The sequence below is a fragment of the Sinocyclocheilus anshuiensis genome, unplaced genomic scaffold (genome assembly GCF_001515605.1).
Source record: "Sinocyclocheilus anshuiensis isolate Anshui unplaced genomic scaffold, SAMN03320099.WGS_v1.1 scaffold283, whole genome shotgun sequence".
Lineage (NCBI taxonomy): Eukaryota > Metazoa > Chordata > Actinopteri > Cypriniformes > Cyprinidae > Sinocyclocheilus > Sinocyclocheilus anshuiensis.
Genome location: NW_015549605.1, coordinates 6,281,861 through 6,305,576, shown reverse-complemented (window position 1 = coordinate 6,305,576; position 23,716 = coordinate 6,281,861). Strand labels below are relative to the sequence as shown.

The 23,716-nt window shown below is 36.8% G+C and overlaps 1 protein-coding gene across 2 annotated transcripts; it reads right to left on the bottom strand.

Annotated features, from left to right (window-relative positions):
* Positions 1-23,546, bottom strand: LOC107658977 (GAS2-like protein 3). 2 transcript variants are annotated; one of them, XM_016447726.1, is made up of 10 exons: positions 23,428-23,546; positions 16,396-16,451; positions 12,546-12,723; positions 10,298-10,407; positions 10,066-10,204; positions 7,300-7,363; positions 6,665-6,800; positions 5,331-5,438; positions 3,070-3,423; positions 1-2,328 (listed from the first exon to the last, which is right to left on the bottom strand). In XM_016447726.1, exons 2-10 carry the CDS (start codon positions 16,420-16,422, stop codon positions 1,762-1,764), a joined length of 1,683 nt encoding a protein of 560 aa, XP_016303212.1. In that variant the 5' UTR covers positions 16,423-16,451; positions 23,428-23,546; the 3' UTR covers positions 1-1,761. The 2 variants fall into 2 exon arrangements, with proteins under 2 accessions (XP_016303212.1, XP_016303211.1); XM_016447725.1 differs by lacking the exon at positions 23,428-23,546 and adding an exon at positions 16,853-17,112.
* Positions 23,547-23,716: the final 170 nt, after the last annotated feature.

Sequence of the window (23,716 nt, the reverse complement as noted above, 5' to 3'; positions counted from 1 at the left end):
TCAAAACATAAATGTTCTTAAAGTGCTGGAAGAATCTCTCTCACACAATCTGGCGCACAAATATATAATTAAAAGAACCATATCCGGAAAAAAAGAGAGAACAATTACCCTTACACATAAAATTAATATTTATAATAACCTTTCTGTATAGACCACAACTCTTGAATAAACTGGAAAATATTTAGCATTGTCTTGGACAGTGTAATAAAATAAAAGCTCAGGTGTTTATGGGCATGACTGAGTCAGTAGTATTTGTGTGGCGTAAAGGAGGTAGCATTTCATTTAATAACAGCTGGCTGTTTGACCAACTTAAAACAAATTAATTTCGCAGTACCTGCCAAACTAACCATCCTGACTAAATACAGCTCTTCAAGTGTTTGATAATAAACCACACCTATATTCCAACAAACACAAATTTAAGGCACGTAAACCCTTAATACTCTAAAATAGTTTTTAAAATGTGCTCTAAAATGATGCCATACAAGATTCAAACATGAATTTCGCTTTGGTTGCCATAGAGAGGTGTTTCTGCATATTATGGGGTGTCAGATTAGAGCTGGAACAATGAGAGTGGATTCATCTACATATGTCTCTTATGTAATACAGTAACAGTGCTCTCAATGTAAACATGAAGTGGACCTTTGCACGTTTCACGTGATCTGAATGCCCCGTAGCACATCATGCATAAAGACAGACATTAGTCTAAACCGCTTTACCTTTCCAACATTCTGCTGGTTTTTCTTATGAGCTCAGAATACATTGACATACAGTGAATAAATGATTTACGGTACTAATAAGCAATGTTAATACATTTATAACCCAATCAGGAGTCAAATCAGATCGCGTAACAGACATGGACTGACTTAAAAAAAAGTAACGGATATTAAACACAAAAGATGACGATGATATGAGTTTGTGCATAACCGTGCATAATTTCAAACACTTAAACTAAACCTATAAATGCTTCCTAACCTCTTAGCTAAAATAATGATAATTACAGTAGCTAAAGAAGAAATTAAAAACGTGTTAATTTGTGTAAAATGTATCCGAGGCATAACCTGAGGATTTTTAGTATGGCACAAATGAAAGCTTGAACATTTTGACAGATGCCAAGAAAACAAACAGATTATGTCATATTTAACTTAATGTAAATGAAAATGATGAGGCTGTTAAAGACAGATGTGCAGTATGTTTAAAAGGCTGTTCTGAATTAAAAGTCTCATTTTCATTGCTTGTGCATTAGAAACATTTTCAAAGAAACGAAAATGTATTTGCAATGTTTCGAAAACGTATTTTCAACATTTAAAACATACAAATCAAACAGACTGCACTTGTTTTCACTTAAATACATTTAAATATGGCATCCGAATAAATCTGTATGTGAAGCGTGACCCTCAGCGCCGCAGTAGCTACTATATATCCCAGCACGAATGAAAGCCTGAGACAGACGTTTTGACAGATGAGAAGAAGAAAAAAAACAGGTTATGTCACTTAATTTCCTGCAAATTAAAATGTGGCTGTTATAGACAGATGTGCAGTATGTTTAATAGGTTGTTCTGAATTAAAAGTCTAATTTTCATAGCTTGGCCACTAGAAATATATTTTCAATGTTTTGAAAATGTACTTTCAACATTTAAAAAATCCAACAAATCAAACAGACTGCACACATCGATCACAGCCTCGTTTTCACTTAAAATTAAATATGGCATCCGAATAAATCTGTATGCGAAGTGTGACGCATACATACATATCCCAGCATTCTTAGTTCTTTACCCTTCTCTTATTGTTCATCTCAAAGTAGGGTTCATCGCGTTTGCTGGGTTTCGTCCGTGCCGTGTGTTTGTGGGTAGTGCTGCTCACAGCGGGCGTCTGGACGGGAGGGTTACTGCTGACCAGAGGTTTCCTGTGGGTTGTTTTAGCGTTGACAGACGCAACAGGTTTTGCGAGAGGAATCGTCTGTTTGGGGTCATTCGGAGCCAAGCGAGGGGAAACAGGACGGCCCTTCCTGGACTCTAAGTGCAGGGCAGAGGCAGGGGAAGGAGGGCGTCTCTGGGCGAGCCGCGAGCAGACGGGTGCTGGAGGCGGGCGTGCGTCGCGCCGGGCCGGTTTCTGTGCAGATGTCGGTGGGGCTGAAGGTTTAGGCAGCTTGCAGGTGGGTTCGGGACAGACGGGACTGCGAGGTTGAGATGGAGATCCACGCGGGCGCAGTCTGGTCTTGGATGCAGCGGAAGGGGCTTTTTGGGTTGACTGGGGAAGCGGGCTTCTTTTCGGGATGGGCGATGAAAGAGGGGTCATTTTCGGTGAAGCGGTGGGCGTATGAAAAATCTTCTTGGGTGCGGCGGCTCTGCGAGGCATCGAGGGCGGGGAAGCGGGCGATTGGGCGACACCACGGGACGCGGGTGTAGGCGTGTTGGGTTTGGACACAGATGTCGTGGAGGATGACGATGAAGAGGACGATTCTGGGAGGAGGTTAACGGCTGCGATGGGGTCCATTGTGGGCGGCTGTGCGGCCTGCAAGCTGTGGGCGGGGCTTGAGCCGGACGGGCCTTTTTGATAGGCTAGAATCTTCTGCTCCAGAGTGGTGAACTGCAGCACGCGGTCGGGGTCGTATTTCATCAGAAACCCTTTCAGAGTGTCCCAACCTCCACCCACACGCACCATCACATGCTTCCCATGGAGCATCTAAGAGAGAGGACTTTAATTAGTAAGCAACATAATGTATACTAGTGATGCACCGAAATTACTATATTAAGTATTTTTAATAATCAAATGTATTTAATAAATCAACACTAAATAAAAACTAAGATGTATATAATACATTTCAAAATCAACACTCAAATAAAAACTAAGATGCATATAAATAGGTAAATTGCACGTAAGGCAGTGTTTATTAGATTTTATTTAGCCAAAAACCGAAAGAAAAAACAAACATTTATTTAATAAACAATTACTTATTCAAATGTAAAAATCAACACTCAAATAAAAACTAAGATGTATATAAATATGTAAATTAAACACAAAACAGTTTTTATTAGTTAATTAGTTTTTATTTAGCCAATGAAAAATCATCTTGGGTGCGGCGGCTCTGCGAGGCATCGAGGGCGTGGAAGCGGGCGATTGGGCGACACCACGGGACGCGGGTGTAGGCGTGTTGGGTTTGGACACAGATGTCGTGGAGGATGACGATGAAGAGGACGATTCTGGGAGGAGGTTAACGGCTGCGATGGGGTCCATTGTGGGCGGCTGTGCGGCCTGCAAGCTGTGGGCGGGGCTTGAGCCGGACGGGCCTTTTTGATAGGCTAGAATCTTCTGCTCCAGAGTGGTGAACTGCAGCACGCGGTCGGGGTCGTATTTCATCAGAAACCCTTTCAGAGTGTCCCAACCTCCACCCACACGCACCATCACATGCTTCCCATGGAGCATCTAAGAGAGAGGACTTTAATTAGTAAGCAACATAATGTATACTAGTGATGCACCGAAATTACTATATTAAGTATTTTTAATAATCAAATGTATTTAATAAATCAACACTAAATAAAAACTAAGATGTATATAATACATTTCAAAATCAACACTCAAATAAAAACTAAGATGCATATAAATAGGTAAATTGCACGTAAGGCAGTGTTTATTAGATTTTATTTAGCCAAAAACCGAAAGAAAAAACAAACATTTATTTAATAAACAATTACTTATTCAAATGTAAAAATCAACACTCAAATAAAAACTAAGATGTATATAAATATGTAAATTAAACACAAAACAGTTTTTATTAGTTAATTAGTTTTTATTTAGCCAAAAAATAAAAATTATTTAATAATCAATTATATAATCACATTTAATAATCCACATTTAAATAAAAACTAAGATGTATATAAATATGTAAATTGCACAAGACAGTTTTTATTAAATTTTATATATTCGATTTCCAAATAAAATGTATTTAATAATCAATTATTTAATTAAATGTAATAATCAACACTGAAAAAAAACCTAAACTGATGCACCGAAATCAATTTTTACACAAAACTGACGTTTTTATTTATAAAAAAACTCAAATCGAAAAAATATTTAATAATTAATTAATCAAATTTATTTAATAATCAGCATTTTTTTTTTTATTGTACTAACATATAAATTGCACATTAGGCAGCTTTTATATCAGCTTTTTCATTGTATAATTATGTTTCAACTCCAATTTGTTGTTGAAATATAAACATTTAAAAAATGTCTGTAATAAAAACTTGTTTTCATGACAGATTTATACATATTAATGAATTCAACAGGTTAAGTAAAAAATATAATGAATATGTAATATAGTGCATATATTTATCATAATGCTCCTCTCTAGAGTTATTTTTTCAAGCTAACTAGATAATGAGTTTATGGATATTGAATGGCTTTTCTGAGGTAAATGTGATGTTTTTTTTTTTGTTTATAAGCTGTCGTTCTGTGGTTTAAACACTGACTGAACAATTACATGAGACATGAATCATTTCAGTAAGTTGTACGGTTTAGTTCAATATACACTGTGTGTATTTGCATGCTCTACCTAATCTGGATGTGTGTGTTTGTGTGAGCGAATGTTATGACAGTTCAGCATGTGCTGGTTAAACAAACTAGATTGGCTTTAGTGGATTGCTACAGTAGTTGTGAATGAGAGGCAAGCGCGCTCAGATGAGCGTGTTTGCATACGGTTTATCTGCAATGGGATTTTAACAGAATGAAAACAAGATAATGTAACAGTGCTGATTCTTATAATCAGCATGAAATGAAAATTCACCCTACCTACTTTCTAAATGCATGTTATAGATTTTGATAGATGAATGTGAACAATTCATCCATGCATATAATAATTAATTATAATTATAATTTATGCATTTAGCAGACGCTTTTATCCAAAGTGACTTACAGTGCATTCAGGCTATACATTTTTTTTTTTACCAGTATGTGTTTTCCCTGAATTGAACCCACGACCTTTTGTGCTGCTAATGCAATGCTCTACCACTGAGCCACAGGAACACATTTTTCTTTTGGATCAAAATGTCATAACTGGATCTTCCAGTGAAAGGACACTTCTCTTTGATGACGTTTGCAGGGCTTTTCTAAACATCTAGTGCTCTTAAACCCCACCTCCACTTTAGAGAGCCACGCCCACATCTTAAAATCCAATGAACAGCTGATACATAGAACCAAGTCCCGCCCTACATTTGATCATTTCTGATCTTTTACACATTTGGACGTACAGTATGTCACAATATGCAAGAAAAGATCTGTTGCTACTTCCACTTTATTGTGACTTTAAAGACTCGTAAAAAAGCTGCTCCTACCCTGATGAACAGGATCTTGTCTCCGAGCCTGTAGCGTCCCTCAGACAGATACTCGATGGAAAACTTCTGTGTGCAGTTACAGGGAGGGTCATCCTGGTCCGCACGATCCTACAAATCAGAAGAGTTTGTTCGGGTGAAATGAGAGAAAAATTCACTCTCTTGCAAGATGGAAAGATAACAGCTAGTTTGCAGATAATGTATGAACTTTCAGCACTGAACTCAGGACCCGAGGATGTCCCACTGGTTATTTGGCTGAGAGACAGTGAATTTGTTAGCGTTTAGGGCAAAATCGTTCCCCAATATGAAGCATGTCTCTAAACAACAGCTGCTGTTTACACACTCAACAAACAATAAACTCAACTGGAGATGTATGATAACTGGGTCAGAACGAAGTGCGATGCTGAGCCTCATCATGGAGGAAAATCTAACAAATAAAACACATTTTCTTCAAACCTTTAATACTCCTGAACATTTACAATATTTCAAATTAAGCCAGTCTTATTTTAGTATCATTATTATTGTTGTTATTATTATTTAAATTCGATTTTATTTGAATATTTTTCATTTCATTTTATTTTAATTACAGTTAAAGTTTTAGTAATTTTGATGTCTTTTTGTCATTTTTATTTATTTATATATATTTTTTAAAAATATGTCTATATAGTTTTTAATCAAGTTTTTGTTTATTTAAAGTTATTTTAGTACTTCAACTTAAACTAAAATGAGAACGTTTGCCTTGGCAACTAGGTGAAAAAATACATTTTTAATTTTATTTCAGGTAGTTTATTTCAAGTAATGAATATGTTTTTTATGGTTTTAGTTTCAGTTCACCATAATAACCCTAGACTAAGCCTACAGTTAAACTGTGAAATGGGTAATGATTTCTACAGAAAACATATTAGTATTAACATTATATTATACAGTATGCGGAACAGAATGCTGTAATATATCAAATTGTAAAATCTCTTAATTATGGTTATTTTGGATTCTTAATACAATTCTAGGTAAAATAGCTTGACTTTTGGCAGTCTGATTGAAAAAGATTGTTAAATTGTAGTTTATCACTTCCAGTTTATTTGTTACACTGAAATGGAGTTGAGTGCATTGCATGGTGGGAAACAGTATCTCTCTCTCTCTCTCTCTCTCTCTCTCTCTCACACACACAAACAAAGTGTGTCCTGCTGTATAATGCACATTTTGCAGGTTGTCATCTGGATAATGCATGCATACAGATCCAGCTATACATACTGTATACAAACTCTAAAAAGAGTAGGATAATGCTTCAACTCAAACTAAAAGCCTGACCTCAGTGTGATACAGTGTGTGATACTCACAGCGTGATACAGGCCTCCGTGCTGACAGCACACAGTGAATGTTTTTACTGGAGACGTGTGAGCCGTTATCATTAGACTTTCCTCCAGTTCTATTTCCTTCTCCAGTTTAACCAAAACCGGAGGTTCTATCCCATACCTAAACCAACAAACAAAACACCCCATCAACAAACTGTCCTAACAGTAAATTCTAATGTTTTACACGTTAGCTTGGGTTTTTGTCACAATTTAACTTAACTTTGCTATAATTAACATTAAATGGCATAAATAACTGCTGATTTTCTCACACAATAAAATAATGTCAAACTCAAATCAGAATTTTACATTTATTTGGTAAGTTTCAAGGTAATAGTCAAGATAATATACATTCAGATGGTCATTATTGCAAAATAAAGCCATTTACATTATACATGTATTGTCACTGTTGTGTTATTCTAGAAACTCTAGAAACTCAGATTTGTTTTAGATTCTCTACAGCACAATAGCTGCTCTAAGCACTGAAGCCAATTCACTTAAATCTTGTAAAATCCGTGTAAATTTGCCCTCCGCCCAACTTTAAAGCCCCTAAAGCAGCCCCTGACCCCAAAGCACAACCTGACATCTGTCACCTACGAGATCATCAGAGCCGGTTCGTTTACCTGGAGACGACGCGTCCGATCTCCAGCAGGCACAGACACACCTGCCGCGGCTCTTTATGCAGGACTGGGGAAGGGAGGGAGAGCTGTTACCATAATTACTCAGCGATCATTAACAGTCAAAGTTATTAAGGCTACAGACATAACAGGTACAGGGTTTTAACTAATAGATATCACTATACATTTAATTAATCCTAGTACATTAAAACACAATTTTGTTACATGTAAATATGCAAATGAAGTAATATTTAATAAAAAATTCCCTTAAAGGCACAATATGTCATTTTCGCCGCTAGAGGGCGTGTATTCAAAATAAACAAGAGACAAAGGCATAGTTAGATGACGCTGTGACTGAGACACAAGTCAGCAAAATATATAACACTGTTCTAGTGGTTTTTGGATATTTTAATAAAAAAATCTTACATATTGTGCCTTTAAAATTCTTGTTTATGGACATATTAGAATTAGGTTTTTACAGAGGATATTATGTGCTTTTGTTCATTTTATTAATACTAAGTATTACTGTTTTAGTTTAATGTTTATTTTTATTTTAGTTTTTATTTATTTCCACTTAATCATTTTGGTGCTTTAACTTAAACTTCAAATAAATTTCATTTATTCTAAGCTTTTCATCCAAAAAGTATAATTTTATGTCATCCTTATTTCAATTAACAAAAATATTTTTAATAGTTTTAGCTAATGATAATAACCCTGCTTCTGATATGTTGTTTAAATATGCAAAATTAGGCATTATATAATTACATATGCACTCATTTGCATATATTTCCAGAACAAGAATCTAAATATTGGATAAAGCCAGGTTCAAAATTCTTGTTTTATTTTGCTATATAAGAGTCAAAGGTTTTGTAGGTCTCCGTAAATCAGAAAATACTGTCACCAGCAAAAAATTTTTTAGAAATTGACTTAAATGTGTACTACGTTCCACTAGTCTGAAAGAAGGCATGTTATAGACGCAAGATAGCCTAAAATCTCAAAAATGACCAGTGCATGAAAAAACAATGGTTTGCCTGTAGTGTCTTGACTTGAATGGGTTATATAATGAAAATCAAATCATTTAAAATTTAAAAAGTACTCCATATTCATAATTTCAGGTCTTAAAACTCCAAAAAGATAATTAATTAACCTTTCAACTCAGTAGTAAATGTTGTTACTCATTTTTAATGCACACAGGTCAGCCAATCATAATTTTGGAAAAAATATCAAGAAAGAAAGAAGAAAGAAAAAAAAACTTCAAGAAAGTCTCGGTTTTAGCCACATGCACCACTGACATTCGTTTGGGTTTGGAAACTTGCTGGCCCATCTCTCACACCGGCCCGATTACAGGTCACACTGAGTTCTGTCAGTTTGCATCCCATAATGCACGGTGACACATGGACTGATAACTGGAGCTCTTCAGGATAGCAAGCATTAGGGTCGTCAGGTTAATGACTTACACCCCAGATCGCTCACACTCATTAACATCATGGATTTACGGAGAGCCGGGGACGTGCGGAGCCGCAGCTCAACTGACGTACACGGCCACAGATCCTCTGAAACGATTACGGTCTGTTAAACAGCTCAGAGAGAGACACATTAGCACAGCGGGGCCACAGAGGACGCACAGGAGGACGCTGGTCTCGGTTTAAATACATTCATTTAACCAACATGATTAAAGTCCAGTTCTAATGGACTGACAGTGAGAGATTGGACAGATGCAGGTGAAGTCTATCCGTTTTGGAGAGCTGGTCTTCATGCCACTCAAAACCTTCAACCCAGTCTAATTTTTCTTGTAATATTGATATAAAAATAATCATGAATCGTAGCAAGCAGATCTATGAAGTCAGTTTATTTTTTTCCCAAATTTGGATTTATTTTTTCCCAAATTCTGTGTTTTTTGGTTTAATTCTTTGGATTCTGTATAATAATCAAAAAACATGTCTAATCAAGTGAATTCATACAATTTTAACAATTTAATATATTATTATTGTGTAAAACACTATTGTGTTTTATTTTTTCCAAAATTCTGTGATGTGTGTTTTATGGTTTGTAAATGTATTACCAAAAACCATAAAACAAATGAATGCATAAAATATTATTTTAATTAATCATTTAATATGTAAATCAAATGAATAAAAAAAAAAGATACAAAAATACAAACAAAGTGAAAACAAAGCTGAATAACAAACTTATGCACAACAGAAATTTATTATGGAAATTAAAATATGGATGGAAATGTCTGAAACATTGAGTGATATTCATAAAAAAAATTATAATAAACTGTTTATGTAAACTTAAGTACATTCTACTGTACAATAATAATATATGTCTGTCACCATTTCTTCAAGTTAAACCAAATTTTTATTTTGGTGGTTTGTAGTGAAGGCATGTGTTTCTGTGTGTATTTGATAATAGCATTAATTTATCAATCCAAAATTACATTTTTATGACTGGATTCTGTGATTCTGTTCCACGTTTTCCATATTGTGGAAATCACATGGCCCTAAGCAAAGTATCACTTCACTTCATAACGTTTTGTTGCAACAATGTAAGCAACATTGTTTTAAATATTATAAATAAATAATATGTTATAAGGTTATAAGGATTTTGGATTAATGTGGCAGTACATCCATCATGACAGAAATAGAAACTAGGCGATGCACAAAACATCCCGTTCTGCTCGTGGCTGAATAGTACAATAACTTAACCGTTAACCACTGCGGGGACTTAATTCTACATTGCACCTAGACACCTGATCAAAAGATCTCTTACCCAAACCCTCAGACTCAAACAGATATGTCTCGTCCACTCCTATGTGACGACACCAGGACAGAAAATTCGCTGTGTTGTCCCGAGCGAAAAACGATCCAGGGGAGGCGTTTTTCTTGAACTGGATTTTCTTTGACAGCAGCTAACAAAACAGAAATGGGAATTACACACAAACAGTCCTGCGGTTATCCGAGCTGCATTGCCGCCCACCACACGTCACACATTCCTTGCGCACCTGTGTTTCCGAGTCCTGTGGGATTTTACTCTGAAGAATTCCAACCAAACGACACAGTTTAACACCGTTGTCCAGCTCCTCCATGAAGCATTCGGCTGTCACCTGCTCACCTACAAAAACACAGATATCTATGTTTCCAATGACCTCAGAACAACTGTAACCTTTAATTGAATTCAGCATCATTATGCCATCCCGAGCTGGCTTTGATGATCACAAGTACAATATCTTCGTTTTCACGTAGAGGGTAAAACAAGGCTTTCCTACCAGTTATTTTTACCAGGATTGTACTAAGCACGTATATACTAAAACAGTGACCAGATTCTGTATACACCTTACTGATGATGCACACTATATACAGTTGTGCTATATACACACTATATACAGATGTGCTCAGAATATGAACACAAGTTATGCAATGCGCTTTTCCCATTGAAAACAATTGTTTAAAAAAGCCTAATGTGGCTTAAACCATTAAGACAGTGATTTTGGAGAACCAAATCCACTATACACTATATTAATTAAGCATACTACATACAGGTAAGCACATGAGCCCAGAATATGAGTGCAATGCGCAAAGTTGCACATTAAGCAGTTTCTTTATTACGGTTTTCTATGGGAAAATGCTTAATGTGTTACATTAATTTTCAAGGCTCATCTGCTTGCTTGTATATAGTACACATCATCAATGAAATGTTATCTTTTAATATCACTGTATAAGTTCATGTTAAAGGTGCAGTAAGTAGTACGTCTAGCAGACTGACTGACTCGACGCTAATGTGGGTTGCCAGATTGAGGATTCACAACAGAAATGAGAGCTGCTGGCATTTATAGAGCACTGAGGGCGGGCATCAGGTGAGCAAGCTAGTGAAACATTGCTTGCGCAAAAATGAAGGTCTGCAGACATCCAAAAATGTATTTTAAATGCAAAATTGATTTTCGTGCGCTCGAAATACTTTCTTTTTTGCGAGACAAACATTTTCTCCACAAAACTCAGTTCATGAGCGTGCAAAACGCACTTTTGCGAGCTCAAAATATGATCTTTCGCGCACAGAATTGTGGCAGAGATGTAATCCCATACTTATTCCTCTGGTCATAGAGCTTTTTAACTGGATTCCGAGGGTTTTTAGGTCAGATAGAATCTGCGATCTGGTTTGCTGGTTTACATGGCTGCAACATGCTGTGTTTTCCACCAACTGGCAACCTGGGTTGTCAAAATCCTATTGGGTAAACTGGCAGTGGGCAGAGTCACACAGACCAAAAAAAAAAAAAACAGACATTCCGACACAGAACACACATTTCATGTTATTCACTAGAATAACTGGCTGTAGCATTGCTTTTTTGGAGAAACAAGTATGTAAACTTGGCATGTTTCCTTAATATCTGCAAACATATTATGGTATTTTTATGCTTTAGTACAGTCAAAATATTACATAGAGCACTTTTAAGTACAAGATGGAACGAGACAACTTTACAATGAGGCAAAAAGTCACTTTCCAAAACCTTCACTCTCTCTGTTCTCCTCTTTTGTAGCTTGCCTAATCTTGCCTTAATCTAGTTGTCTAATAAACTAGGCAGTGTATATTATGAATATTGTTTGCCCCTTGACGAATTGCTGTGTTCTTTTGTAAGCTGCTTTGGATAAAAGCATCTGCTGAAGGCATACACGTAAAATTGACAGGCCTGTGCTGCAGTTCTATGACTGTTTTGTCCTCCAGGTCTCCACGCCAGTCACGTGACTGAAAACTATGAATAACAAATAAAATTCAGACCTATCACGCCACAATCGCCAATACCCTGTAAGTGGATAATAAACAAGGTCGACAGCACAAAACAGTCATATTTAGAGTATTTTGTTCAAATTCCACAACGTATTATTATCTAAAAGAGGACTATAGGATTACAAGGACTTAATGTAAAAACACAACAACGAACAGAGCAATAGGTTTATGGGTGAACGTTCTTTGGCCCGGGTGAACATGCTCAGCATGTGGACAGACAGGTAAGGGCAACACCCTCCATTATTCTACAAAGACCGAGAGATTGAGTTCTTGTTTCGGAGGTCGTATATCACCGTTATACGAGAGCAAACGTCGTTTCCCACACTTCTTTGCTTGATATATGAGGCTTTGGGTTTCAGTTATTTGACCGACGAAAGGAAAGGACATATAGACTAATAATAGCAGTAATTTTTCGCTTTCATGCACTGAGAGTGAGTCATAGACGGCTTGTTTTGCGTGAGCAGGTTTACCCAGCATGCCGCTTAGCCAGATGGCCAGATCCTCCTGCATGGGCACCAGTGTGGCTTCGTGTCGCACAGCCAACCACTGGTCATACTGGAACACATCAGCCAGACCCGGGCCGGGCCGGGGAGAGCGCAGGCCGCGAGGACTCTGTAATGGGACATCAAACTTCTCACCGAACAAAGCCTGAGAGAGAGAAAGAGGAAAACCAGACAGCTCAACATGTGCACACAGAGAAACACACACAAAACTGTCTCGGGGCCACAATGACCCCTCACACAGATTCCACGCTCTCTCTCCGGAAAGACGGCGACCCTGCTGAAATCAGGGCAGTTTGCAAACACTCAAGCACTAACAAACATGACTAATCAAACAAATGACAACTTACACAAACAGAGGAGTAATAACATTTATATAAAACAACACTCTCATAAGTGAACTTGTGGTAAAACCTCTCACAGACGTCACACAAACATGCTGAATTTAAAAACTTGGGCTTAAGTATTCAAACAAACCCCTAACAGTGAGTATTAGGGATGTGCATCTCATGACTGAGGCCGATACGATACGCATCTCGATGCATATGAAGCAGCTACCGATGCGATGTTTAAAGCATTAAAATAACTAAATTAAAAGTTAAAATCACTGAATTAAAATGAAAATAAATAATAAAGAAAATGACTTCTAAACTGCTATAAGAAACACACTAACTCATTTGAGCTTAGTAATTAGTACTGAACTAGCTTACATATGATTTACCCATTACAATAGTCCCTTTACAGTTACCTACTGCTATCATAAAAATACACTTATATGAAGGTTTAAAATTCTACAAAAGGCACATTTAATGTCCAACAACCAATATTTTAGCAAAATTTATATTTTACTCAGAATTATTGCACTCCTATTCGATTGCGCTCTGTCTGTTTAGCGTGCATCCGTGCAGCAGCGCTCGTTGCTCTCGCGTGCCTCGCCCACTCCTGACAGCAAAATGAATATGTTTGCGTGACTTTCTGACATTTACAGATGAAGAAAAATATACCTGTGACATGTCAGTTATGCACTGAGGAAAACACAACGTCTCAAATGCATTAAACAGCACGAATATATTAGCTGTTTGCCATGGTGGCAATCCATGATCATTTGATCCATGATCTACATTACGGGCTGCTTAAGAATAAGCGTGCACAAATTAGTGAGATTGTGAGAACTTAATTTGTCATTTAGGGAACCGCTTTAGCCCGATTGATTTGTTAGGTTATTTCAAGTCAGGTTTTGGACTTTAATCCCAGTTTTTTCTCGGGTCTCCATGGTGTTGTGATGCGTCATATTCACGCAGCAGCGGTGATGAGAGAACGCGCTTGACAAACAAATACATAGATCACAGATTATTGGTCACTTTCTAAATAATAAAAGTATAGCACATCCACTAGTAATTATATATAAATAAATCGGTTTTTACCGATGCAAATATGTTAGAAACGATGCATCGCGATACAAATGCCGACTTGTAGCCGATACACACTTTTTAAACCGATGCATCGCATCGTTAACTTTTTATGCCGATGCACCGAGCGAATCGGGGAATCTTCCCATCCCTAATGAGTATGAGTAATACTACTAGCGAACGACACTTTTATTGATTTGACTGCACTGAATTGACCTGGATAATGACAATGTTCTAAAAATGTTTTTTGTTAAATGTTTTAAAAACATTTTTTGAAGGGTACGCAAACGTTAAGGGAACATTGCATTTTATAAATTTGCAATCATTATATGAATGTTACTTTTGAATGTTTTCTGAATGTTCCGAAACAAGTAGTAACATTTTTAAAAAATGTTACACAAACGTCCAACTAAAATGTTTTAGAAATAAAATGTTCCATGAACGATGTATAAATAATGTTTTTCTGCTAACATTTTGAGAACATTATTAAAGACCAGATAACTTTGAATGAGCGTATTAATATTACTGGAAGAATGTTTATTCAAAACTTTGAGAACATTTTTCCCTGGGAGCTGCTTTATAGCTTAATCAGATTTGTTTCATAATAGATTAATTTTGCAACAAACATGAATTGAACCAACACTAATTGAACTGACTTGAGCTGAATAGGCACTATTGTCTTTATAGAGCTGTTTTATAGCAGAATTTAGATTTGTCTCATATTTGAATAATTTGATCATTGATTCTGTTATTTTATTACTTCAAAGCTGCTTTGAAACAATCTGTATTGTATAAAGCACTATAGAAATAAATGTGACTTGACTGAGACTGATGCAAAACATCTGTTTGAAACACACAAACCACAAAACCATAGAAACATTTACCAATACTCTGCACGACCAGATCTTTAAAAGAGCCTAAATCTCATTGCTGCGCTGGGAATGACTGAAAAACAAAAGCACTATTTTAAAAATCACACACAGGCAGGCCACTCCGAGAGAAATCCCATAACCCTTTCTGTACATGAACCCTGCTGTTCCCACACATGCATCAAACTCCCATGAGGAACAGAACGAGCGAGAGCTTCAGGCTCCTACTAACACACATATGGAGTGTTTCTTCTGCTCGCGCACAAAGCCTGACTAATTAAACAGGAAAGCGTTTCCATGTGGGGGTGTTTTATTCATATTATATAAGACATCCAAGATTACCATTCCATAGCAGATTTCGGTCAGCTCTGCTCGGTTAAACTTTTCTTGAAATGTACTGTCAGTGTTTGCTTGTGGACCTCTCTAATTCTCACTTATGGTTGTTAACTCAATGCAAACAGTCTGGTGTGTTCAATCAATCACACATGCACACACAAAAGTTGCAATGGCATTACATAATGTGGTCGGTTCACACATGACATCAGATGGACACATTCTGAATTCCCAATCACTTCAGATTCAGACAGGATGGTGTAAAATCAACAACACATGTCTGTGATTATCTATTTGGAATGTTCAGCAGATTATTCAAACTTCAAATTCAAAGCGATTTAGAACACAAATGGCGGGAAATATTGCCCTGGAGCCGTATGGAGTCAGGTTTCCTCTTTAAGAAAAGAGCAGGTGTATCCGAGTAGTTCTTTTCAACAGATAATAGCTTAAAAGTATATATGTGTGTAGCGCATAAAGAAAGTTAGAGATGCACTATTTTTGTTACATTATCAGTTGATCTAAGAAAATTAATTTAGTATCAGTCAATATTAGATATAAATTTGTGCATGCATTTAATGCACATTTTTACATTTAGATTAGCTTTGTAGTCACCTAACACTCACTTACAGTTAATCTTATAAATACTAATGATTCAATAACTATAAAATGCTAATTTTAACCCATTTTAATCCAAACTAATCCATTTTTCATTACATTGTTTTTATTTAGCATTAAACATTTTAAATGTTAGTTTATTGTATTTGACAAAATAAATGATAAATGTCATCCATTCCAATCCAAACTGTACAAAATGTTTGTTATGCAGCATTTAAAGTTACATTTTGATTGTTTTATTTTGACAAAAAGAGTATCTGACATAACATGAAATAATTCTCAATTTATCCATCTTTCAAATGTTACATGTAGTATATAGTCGCACCATAGGACAATGCCATTATTGTTTGACTTATTGTCAATCACCCATCTGAACATGTAACTCTTCTCTAACTAGCTCAGATCTTGACCCACAACATCACCAACATCATTTTCTTCTAAAACCATATTCAAACTATCACACTGTGACACAGCGGCTGGCGACACACAAAAAAAAGCTGATCTTGGGGATGCAGGTTCGAATCCACTCTCCCTCTAATTCTATAAACATGCAAAAGCACATAATCAAAAGCATAAATTCATAAAGTTGCATACCTGCAAACCAGCCTGAACCGCCATCATTAGTTAAAAGAGAGATTCACATCCACATTCTGAAAGAGAGACAGATAAAACGCTGTTAAAACAAAGACGCACATCAGCTCAGACATGCCAGTTATTTCCTGTGAACACAAACACACGCAGTTCATGTCAGTTTACTCCACTTAAACCCTGTCTGTCCCATCGCAGGATGGATAATATCGCCTGCAGCTCACTGTTAAATGTTTAATAACGAAAAAAAAAATCACTATGACCAAATACCAGAGAGCAAGCGGCAAGATTAAGACAGTTCGGGCAACATAAGCACAGCTGAGGAAACAAAGCGAACGTCTCCTTTCCTTAAACACACACTCACACACTTAATACTCACACAATAACAGCCACACACACACGCTGTCAGTGACACGCTCATGTGAATCCTAAATCTCCATCATCTCCTCAGCGAGATGCTCACCTGAGAAACACACACAGAGACGAATCCAGTCCAGCTGCCAGCAGACAATCCACCTGAACACCTCAACGCAGTAAATCCCACCACACACTCCTGCAACGACCCGCTGACAGAAGATGCGAGCACACGAGAGAGAGAGGGAAACACAGATTGACTAATGAAGCCGCTCAGCAAACCCCCATCCAATCCCAGCCAAGCATTTACAATGGTCCTATTGTTACAACCCCCTCGTTCACTCACACACACACACACACACACACACACACACACAGAGTCCAAGGTTCGTTCGCGCTCAGTCCTTCACAGCAAACTCCTCCATGACAGCACACAAAAGAATCTGGACATTTTTTGAAGGGCACCAAGAGAATAAACAATCGCTTTCTCTCTTCACCCAGACACAAAAAACCACAAAGAGCGAGAGAACTAGTTAATTACTGGAGGAACAGCATGAGAGCTCAAATCAAGCCCGTCTTGTGTGCACTTCAAGCCCACAAAATGTCAACACACAAACCCCGAATTGATGTCTGTGGGTTATGAAGTGGGTGGCAGTGTGGCTTCGGGTCTCAAGGGCCACATTCCTCTGTCTGAACATAACGGCCGGTGGAAAGAGTCCGTCACTAACGGACACGCTGGCCGAGAGACACGTCCAACTGCTCTGTGTTTATTTACAACAGAGTGTGCTTCTAAAATGAACCGTGTCTCTTTAAAGGAAAATGGGTGTTCGGTCTGAAATTAAAACGCTGTCATCATTTACTCACTCATGTTGTTCCAAAACCAGGGCTCTACGCTTACTTTTTTTTTTAGGAGCACTTGTGCTCCTAACTTAAAAAATGTAGGAGCACGTTCAAAATTTTAGGAGCACCGTCTAAACAATTATCCAAAATGTTATCAAAAAGTAGCCGTCCCATTACGAGGTGATATTTGACTCCTCTAACTTTATTAAAAGTATGTCATCTTTTGTCAAATTCTTAAAAAATTATATTTTATAAGCTTTTTAAAAATTGTAATTAAAACGACAGAATAAGAACAAGTAGAATAAGAAATATAAGTTACCAATCAAATTAAATCAGTATTAACAAAATTAATTTGTAGAGGTGGCACAGAAGAACACAAAAGTGGCTTGGTGTACTTTCAGACATTTAATGAGGCTCAGAAGTGGAATGAGTGCAATTAAATCCATAAATTCATGATGATATTAATGTTTTAAATATAAAATTTTGAATATAGAAATATTAAATGATTTAAATAACTGAAAAGATACTTTTAACATGAAAAACTGCCAGCAGGTGGCGGTCACTGATTTTTATCACTGAATCATTCATTCAATTGATTATTCGTGAGATACGTCTGTGATACATTACTCAACGCTGCAAAAACACATAGAAACATTTGAAGCTCCCCTGAGCGCAATCACAAGTATGATGATGATTGGGTCAGTCGCACTGGTGCTCTTAAAAAAATGTTTATAGTCACACGCAGTAGTTTTCAGTCGCAAATGCGACTGAAATGGTCGCACTGTAGAGCCCTGAAAACATGCAATTATCTTTTTCAGACAAGAAGATATTTAGCAGATTCCCAAAAGTAGATGGTGACAAAGAGTTGTCAAGCTTCAAAGGGACAAAAAAAAAAAAGCATGAGTAAATAATGACTTAAAATTGATGTTCTTTTCAGAAGATTCAGAAGATCATAGATTTATGATGCATGAGTAAACAATCCCTTTAAGACACGACTAATTAAAGTTTCAGCCTAAATTACATAATTCCTTTTATGAAAACGAAGATCACATTTCGTCCCCTTGGAATTATAAGGTTCTATCTGACATTTTTGTCAAAATTGAGTTATTCACAATATTCTTATTCTGTGACAACTTATTTAGATTATGTGATAGATTTTTTAATGTTACTTACATTTTGGGACTTTTTATTTAAAAAAACAAAAAGGTTCTATCTACACAGTCGAATGGAATGCAAAAACTTTGAAGCTCAATATCTCAAGACTACTCAGAATGCGGATAGAACCTTATAATTCCAAGGGGACGATTTGTCAGATTCTCAAAAATAGAAAGTGACAAATAGCTGTCAAACATAAATAGGACAAAAAAAGTATAAAAAATAATAACGAATAATGACTAATTAACTATTACATATACTAGTACATGAGTCTGGTTTGGTTTTATAATTCACTTTTATGTAGCTTAACAGTCCCTGTTGGAACTTTAAAGGGGTCATATGATGTTGCTAAAAAGAACATTATTTTGTGTATTTGGTGTAATGAAATGTGTTTATGCGGTTTAAGGTTAAAAAAACACATTATTTTCCCAACAGCTTGTAACACTCCAAAGAGAAAGGAAAAATTGAAATCGCATCATATGACCCCTTTAAAACACTTTGATGGAAAAGTACATGAAAATTCTATTAATTCTTTCCTTTTAAGTTTCACGGAACATCAAAGAAAACCATTTGAAACTACATGGTTTTGCATAAATGACAGGATTACATTAAAACACAACTAATGTTTCAGTCCAATCATATATTTTCTCCAATATTTCCGAAATTGAATATAACATGTTAAATTTTCAAAAGCAGACAGCAACAAATAGCTGCAATAAACTTCAAATTGAATAAACAAGTATATTAAAAACAACAACAAAGAATAATGACTTAAATTAAATATTGTATGGCTTGACTTCAGAATAATTATATGTACTAGTACATGAGTCTGGATTAGTATATAACGCATTTTTTATGTAACATGACATTCGTTTTGATGGAAATTTTAAACACTTTTTGGATTAAAATTCTATTACTCATGTTTTTATCTATTGATAAAAGCATGAGTAACTTCTCAGCAGACGATTTGCTCGCCCTGATAAAAGACACGCCCACAGAAAACATAAGAAATAAAGACAGTGACTTTTGCTGCAGAAATGAGGCTGGGCGGAACGTCAGACAGAACACAAAGCGCTCTAACGTTGTAATCCTACTATAATGAACGTCTGCGTGAGTTACAGTCGATTTGTTGCTTTAATTAAATGCGACGACACAAAGGGGAGCGAGGACTGGGGGTGTCCACTGTCCACATGGCTCCTCAGGAGGTCACCACATAATCACGTAAGAGGATCACGCTTCCAGACGCATCCCCGTTGGCCGGCTGCTTCTCCTCCCTCTAGACGTGAGCCGACACGTGGAACATGCATGTATGCATGCGTGTTTCTGTTTGTTTGCATGTATGTGCACCAGTGGCTTGCACATGGGTCCCAAAAATAGCCGGCCATCAATCAAAGCCCCTCCCCTTCCTGCTCTTTTGTGGCGTTGCTTGTGATCTTAATTGGCCTGTCAGTTGCTTTCATTAGTAGGCAGAGCCATCAACACACACACAAACAGAATTAATGGTCCCGGAGAGGATGGGCGTCCGATAAACCACGGGTCAGAAGCCCATCCCCCGTGAAGCAGAGTAAAGCCCCTCTTATACACCTGCCACCAGCTCTGGAACAGTTATCTAAAAAACCATGCACACATCACACTTTTAAAGTTATTTTTTCTGCACCAACACAGACTTGAAGAAATGTAGCATTAAATCACTTGCTCACCAGTGGATCCTCTGCAGTGAATGGGTGCCGTCAGAATGAGAGTCCAAACCGCTGATAAAAAACATCACAATAATTCACAAGTAATCCACACCACTCCAGTCCATCAATTAATGTCTTGAGAAAACAAAAGCTGCGTGTTTGTAAGGAAAAAAATCTTTTAACTTCAAACTGTTGCTAAAATACGAGTCCATAATCCATAACGCATTTACAAGCCAAAACAGTTCTAAACAAATATGTGGGTGGATTTTGTTGTGAGAGACAACAGATGATGGACTTTTTTCACTGGAGGAAGCCATACTATGGATTATGGACTCATATTTTGGCCATAAGGAACAATTTGAATGTAAAAACATCTTAATGATAGATTTGTTTCTTACAAACATGCAGCTTTTCGCTTCACAAGATGTTAACTGATGGACTACAGTGGTGTGGATTATTGTGATGTTTTTCTCAGCTGTTTGGACTCTCATTCTGACGGCACCCATTCAAACCCATTAGTGAGCAAGTGATGGAATGATACATTTCTCCAAATCCGATGAAGAAACATTAGATGGCCTGAGGGTGAGTACATTTAATTTCTGTTTCATTTAACCGACACTGGCTGTCTTGAGCTCCCTACCTAGACAGCATTAGGTGCATTCAGTTGCAAAAATGTTCAAACATGCTTGTAAACACCCAAAATGCTGTCTAGTTAGAGAAATGACACACATTTTGGGACACAGTCAAGAACGAGATTAAATAATTGAGACTCTATAGGCTTTAGAGAATCACTTCACACAGTTTAAAGTATAATCCCTATTGAAAAGACAAGAGGAAAGCTATGTTCTCATGCTTCTACAATTACAAAACAAAGCTGCAATTCACCAAAACAAAGCGATCAACACAGCTCAACATAACAATGACCTCACCACAATGATTCAGAAATAAAAGATCCAGAATTGCACGCCAATCTAAAACATAAAACGAGAGCTGTTCACACTCATTAAAATAAGGGCTCCAAATGTTTTTTTTTTTTTGCAGCGATGCCACAGAAGAACTGTTTTCAGTTTCCCAAAAAACCTTTCAGTGAACAACAGTTCTTAAAAGAACAATTTTTTCCTTAGTTTAAAGAACATTTTTTAAATCTGAAGAACCTTTTTCCACCATAAAGAATCATGGAAAGGTTCCACGGATGTTAAAGATTCTAAATGGAACCATCGATGCCAATAAAGAACCTTTAGATTTCAGATTGCAGGACACCAATGCTGACAAAACCGGCACTTAAAACCAATGGAGACACTATGTGGCATAATGTAAACAGAAGCCGGTGTCATGGTGATGCAATGACTTGCTATAAGACACTAACAATTAAGCAGTCAGCAGCAAGCACAGAGGGTCTGCAGCACCCCCGTCCCACTAATCATCTGCTCTGGATCATTAATAAACAAACAGTAATCCAAGATTCATAACATTGACCAGCATGTGCACCAGAGATCATGGGAAATTAATCCCACCATTCATTTATTTCAGGATTTACTCCCTTCTCCCTCTTCTCAAGCTCAAGAACCCCCTGATGCCGTGTATCAGGCAGATGGTCGGTGAAGTTGCAGGATATGGGTGGGGTGTTTTTGGGGAGGCTTACATGTGCTAGTGTTTACACAAAAATAACAATCATAGAATTACAGACAGTATGAAATTCACACTATATATTTTCTAAGTGCATGTTCAAGAGCTTATTGTGAACAATTCATTCATGCATGCTTTGTAATGTTAAAAATTCAAAATTCATAACTGGACCTTCTGGTGAAAATGATAGAAGATATCATCAGAATATGCAAGTAAAGATATGTCACTATTTCAGTTTCATGGCAACTTCAAAATAAAAACTCAAGCAAACTGGAGCAGCAATAGGTTAACAATAAATGCATTTCCTTATGCCGTTATATGCATCAACTCTTAAAACATAAAAAAAAAAAAAACAGTTTCCTTATTAGTCTTTGATTAATATGGGTTTTCAATGGCCAATGCAAACACCGATATCTTGAAAGCAGGTTTGCGGATAAAACTGTTAAAATTACATCATTTATATATGAGAACAGTTTAATCATGGCAACAAAAGTGTGGCAACAGACACATGTTTTACCCAATATCTATAACAAAATTAATTGCTATGGTTTTAAAATGTCCAATATCGGTTGGTTTATCGGTCTTTCACTACTTGCGCTATAGTTTTTCTCATTGTAAGCTGCTTGGCATCAAAGTGTCTACTCAATAAATGCAAGTTATTCACAACATGCCATAAAAGAATAACTCAGCTTCCTGAAATGTTTTACTGGCACATTTAATCTGTTAACAGCACTTCAGCATGACCAAGAAAATCTTTGGCGATAAACAGAATTCCCTGCCAGAGCTCAAGGACATGCTGAAAACTTTATGGCTGCAGTTTCCATCAGGAAACACCTGCAGTTTTCCCCTCCTCTGGTGCTGGATGTGTATTTAGCACACATCTCTGAGAGATGAAGCTATAACATTCAGAATAAAGCTCAGATGATCATCATAATGAGCAGTTTTAATGAGATACGTAGCAGACTATGAAACATGTTTGGGCAACATCTCAATGTCCCTGTAGAAACATGTATCTGTCAATCACCACTGACACATTCAGAGACAGACAGCTCAATATTTTAAGATCATACTAGCTCAAACCATTAGAATATGATCCACTATCGCAAATATGCGTGCTGTATTTTTAAATGCTTGCTGATTCATCACGCATTCTCCATGGAAAAGTCATGCAACTTCCTAACAATTCTCATCTTTCAGTGTAAATGCCAAAAATAAACAACAAAAACCGGCTTTTATTATTTAAGACAGGTTTGTTGACATTTTATTTACTTTTCTAATAAAATTATCTTTTAAAACAAGGACATAATGATCAAATAAACAAAGTCCTCTCTCTCTCTCTGGTTTCGAGAGTTTGGGGTTGAAAAAACAACACGAATAAACTCACCAGCGTTAAATGTGTGTGTTTAGTTGTGTGTGTAGTTGGCTGCAGGGGCACGCGCGCGTGGGTGCGTTGAGCATCAGCTGAAGCTGGAGCTGCTTTTCCTCCACGAGTCTTGGAATGTTCAGTTGAGAGGGATTCAAAACAGCCAATCAGAGCAGAGATCAAAGACTCAATGGAAAGGGGCGGGGACACGAGAGCAAGTGGGAGGTCCCTGTTTCAATGCACTACATTACAGTAGAGAAAGTAGAGAAGACATTAACATGATTATTGTTTTATATACATACATACATAT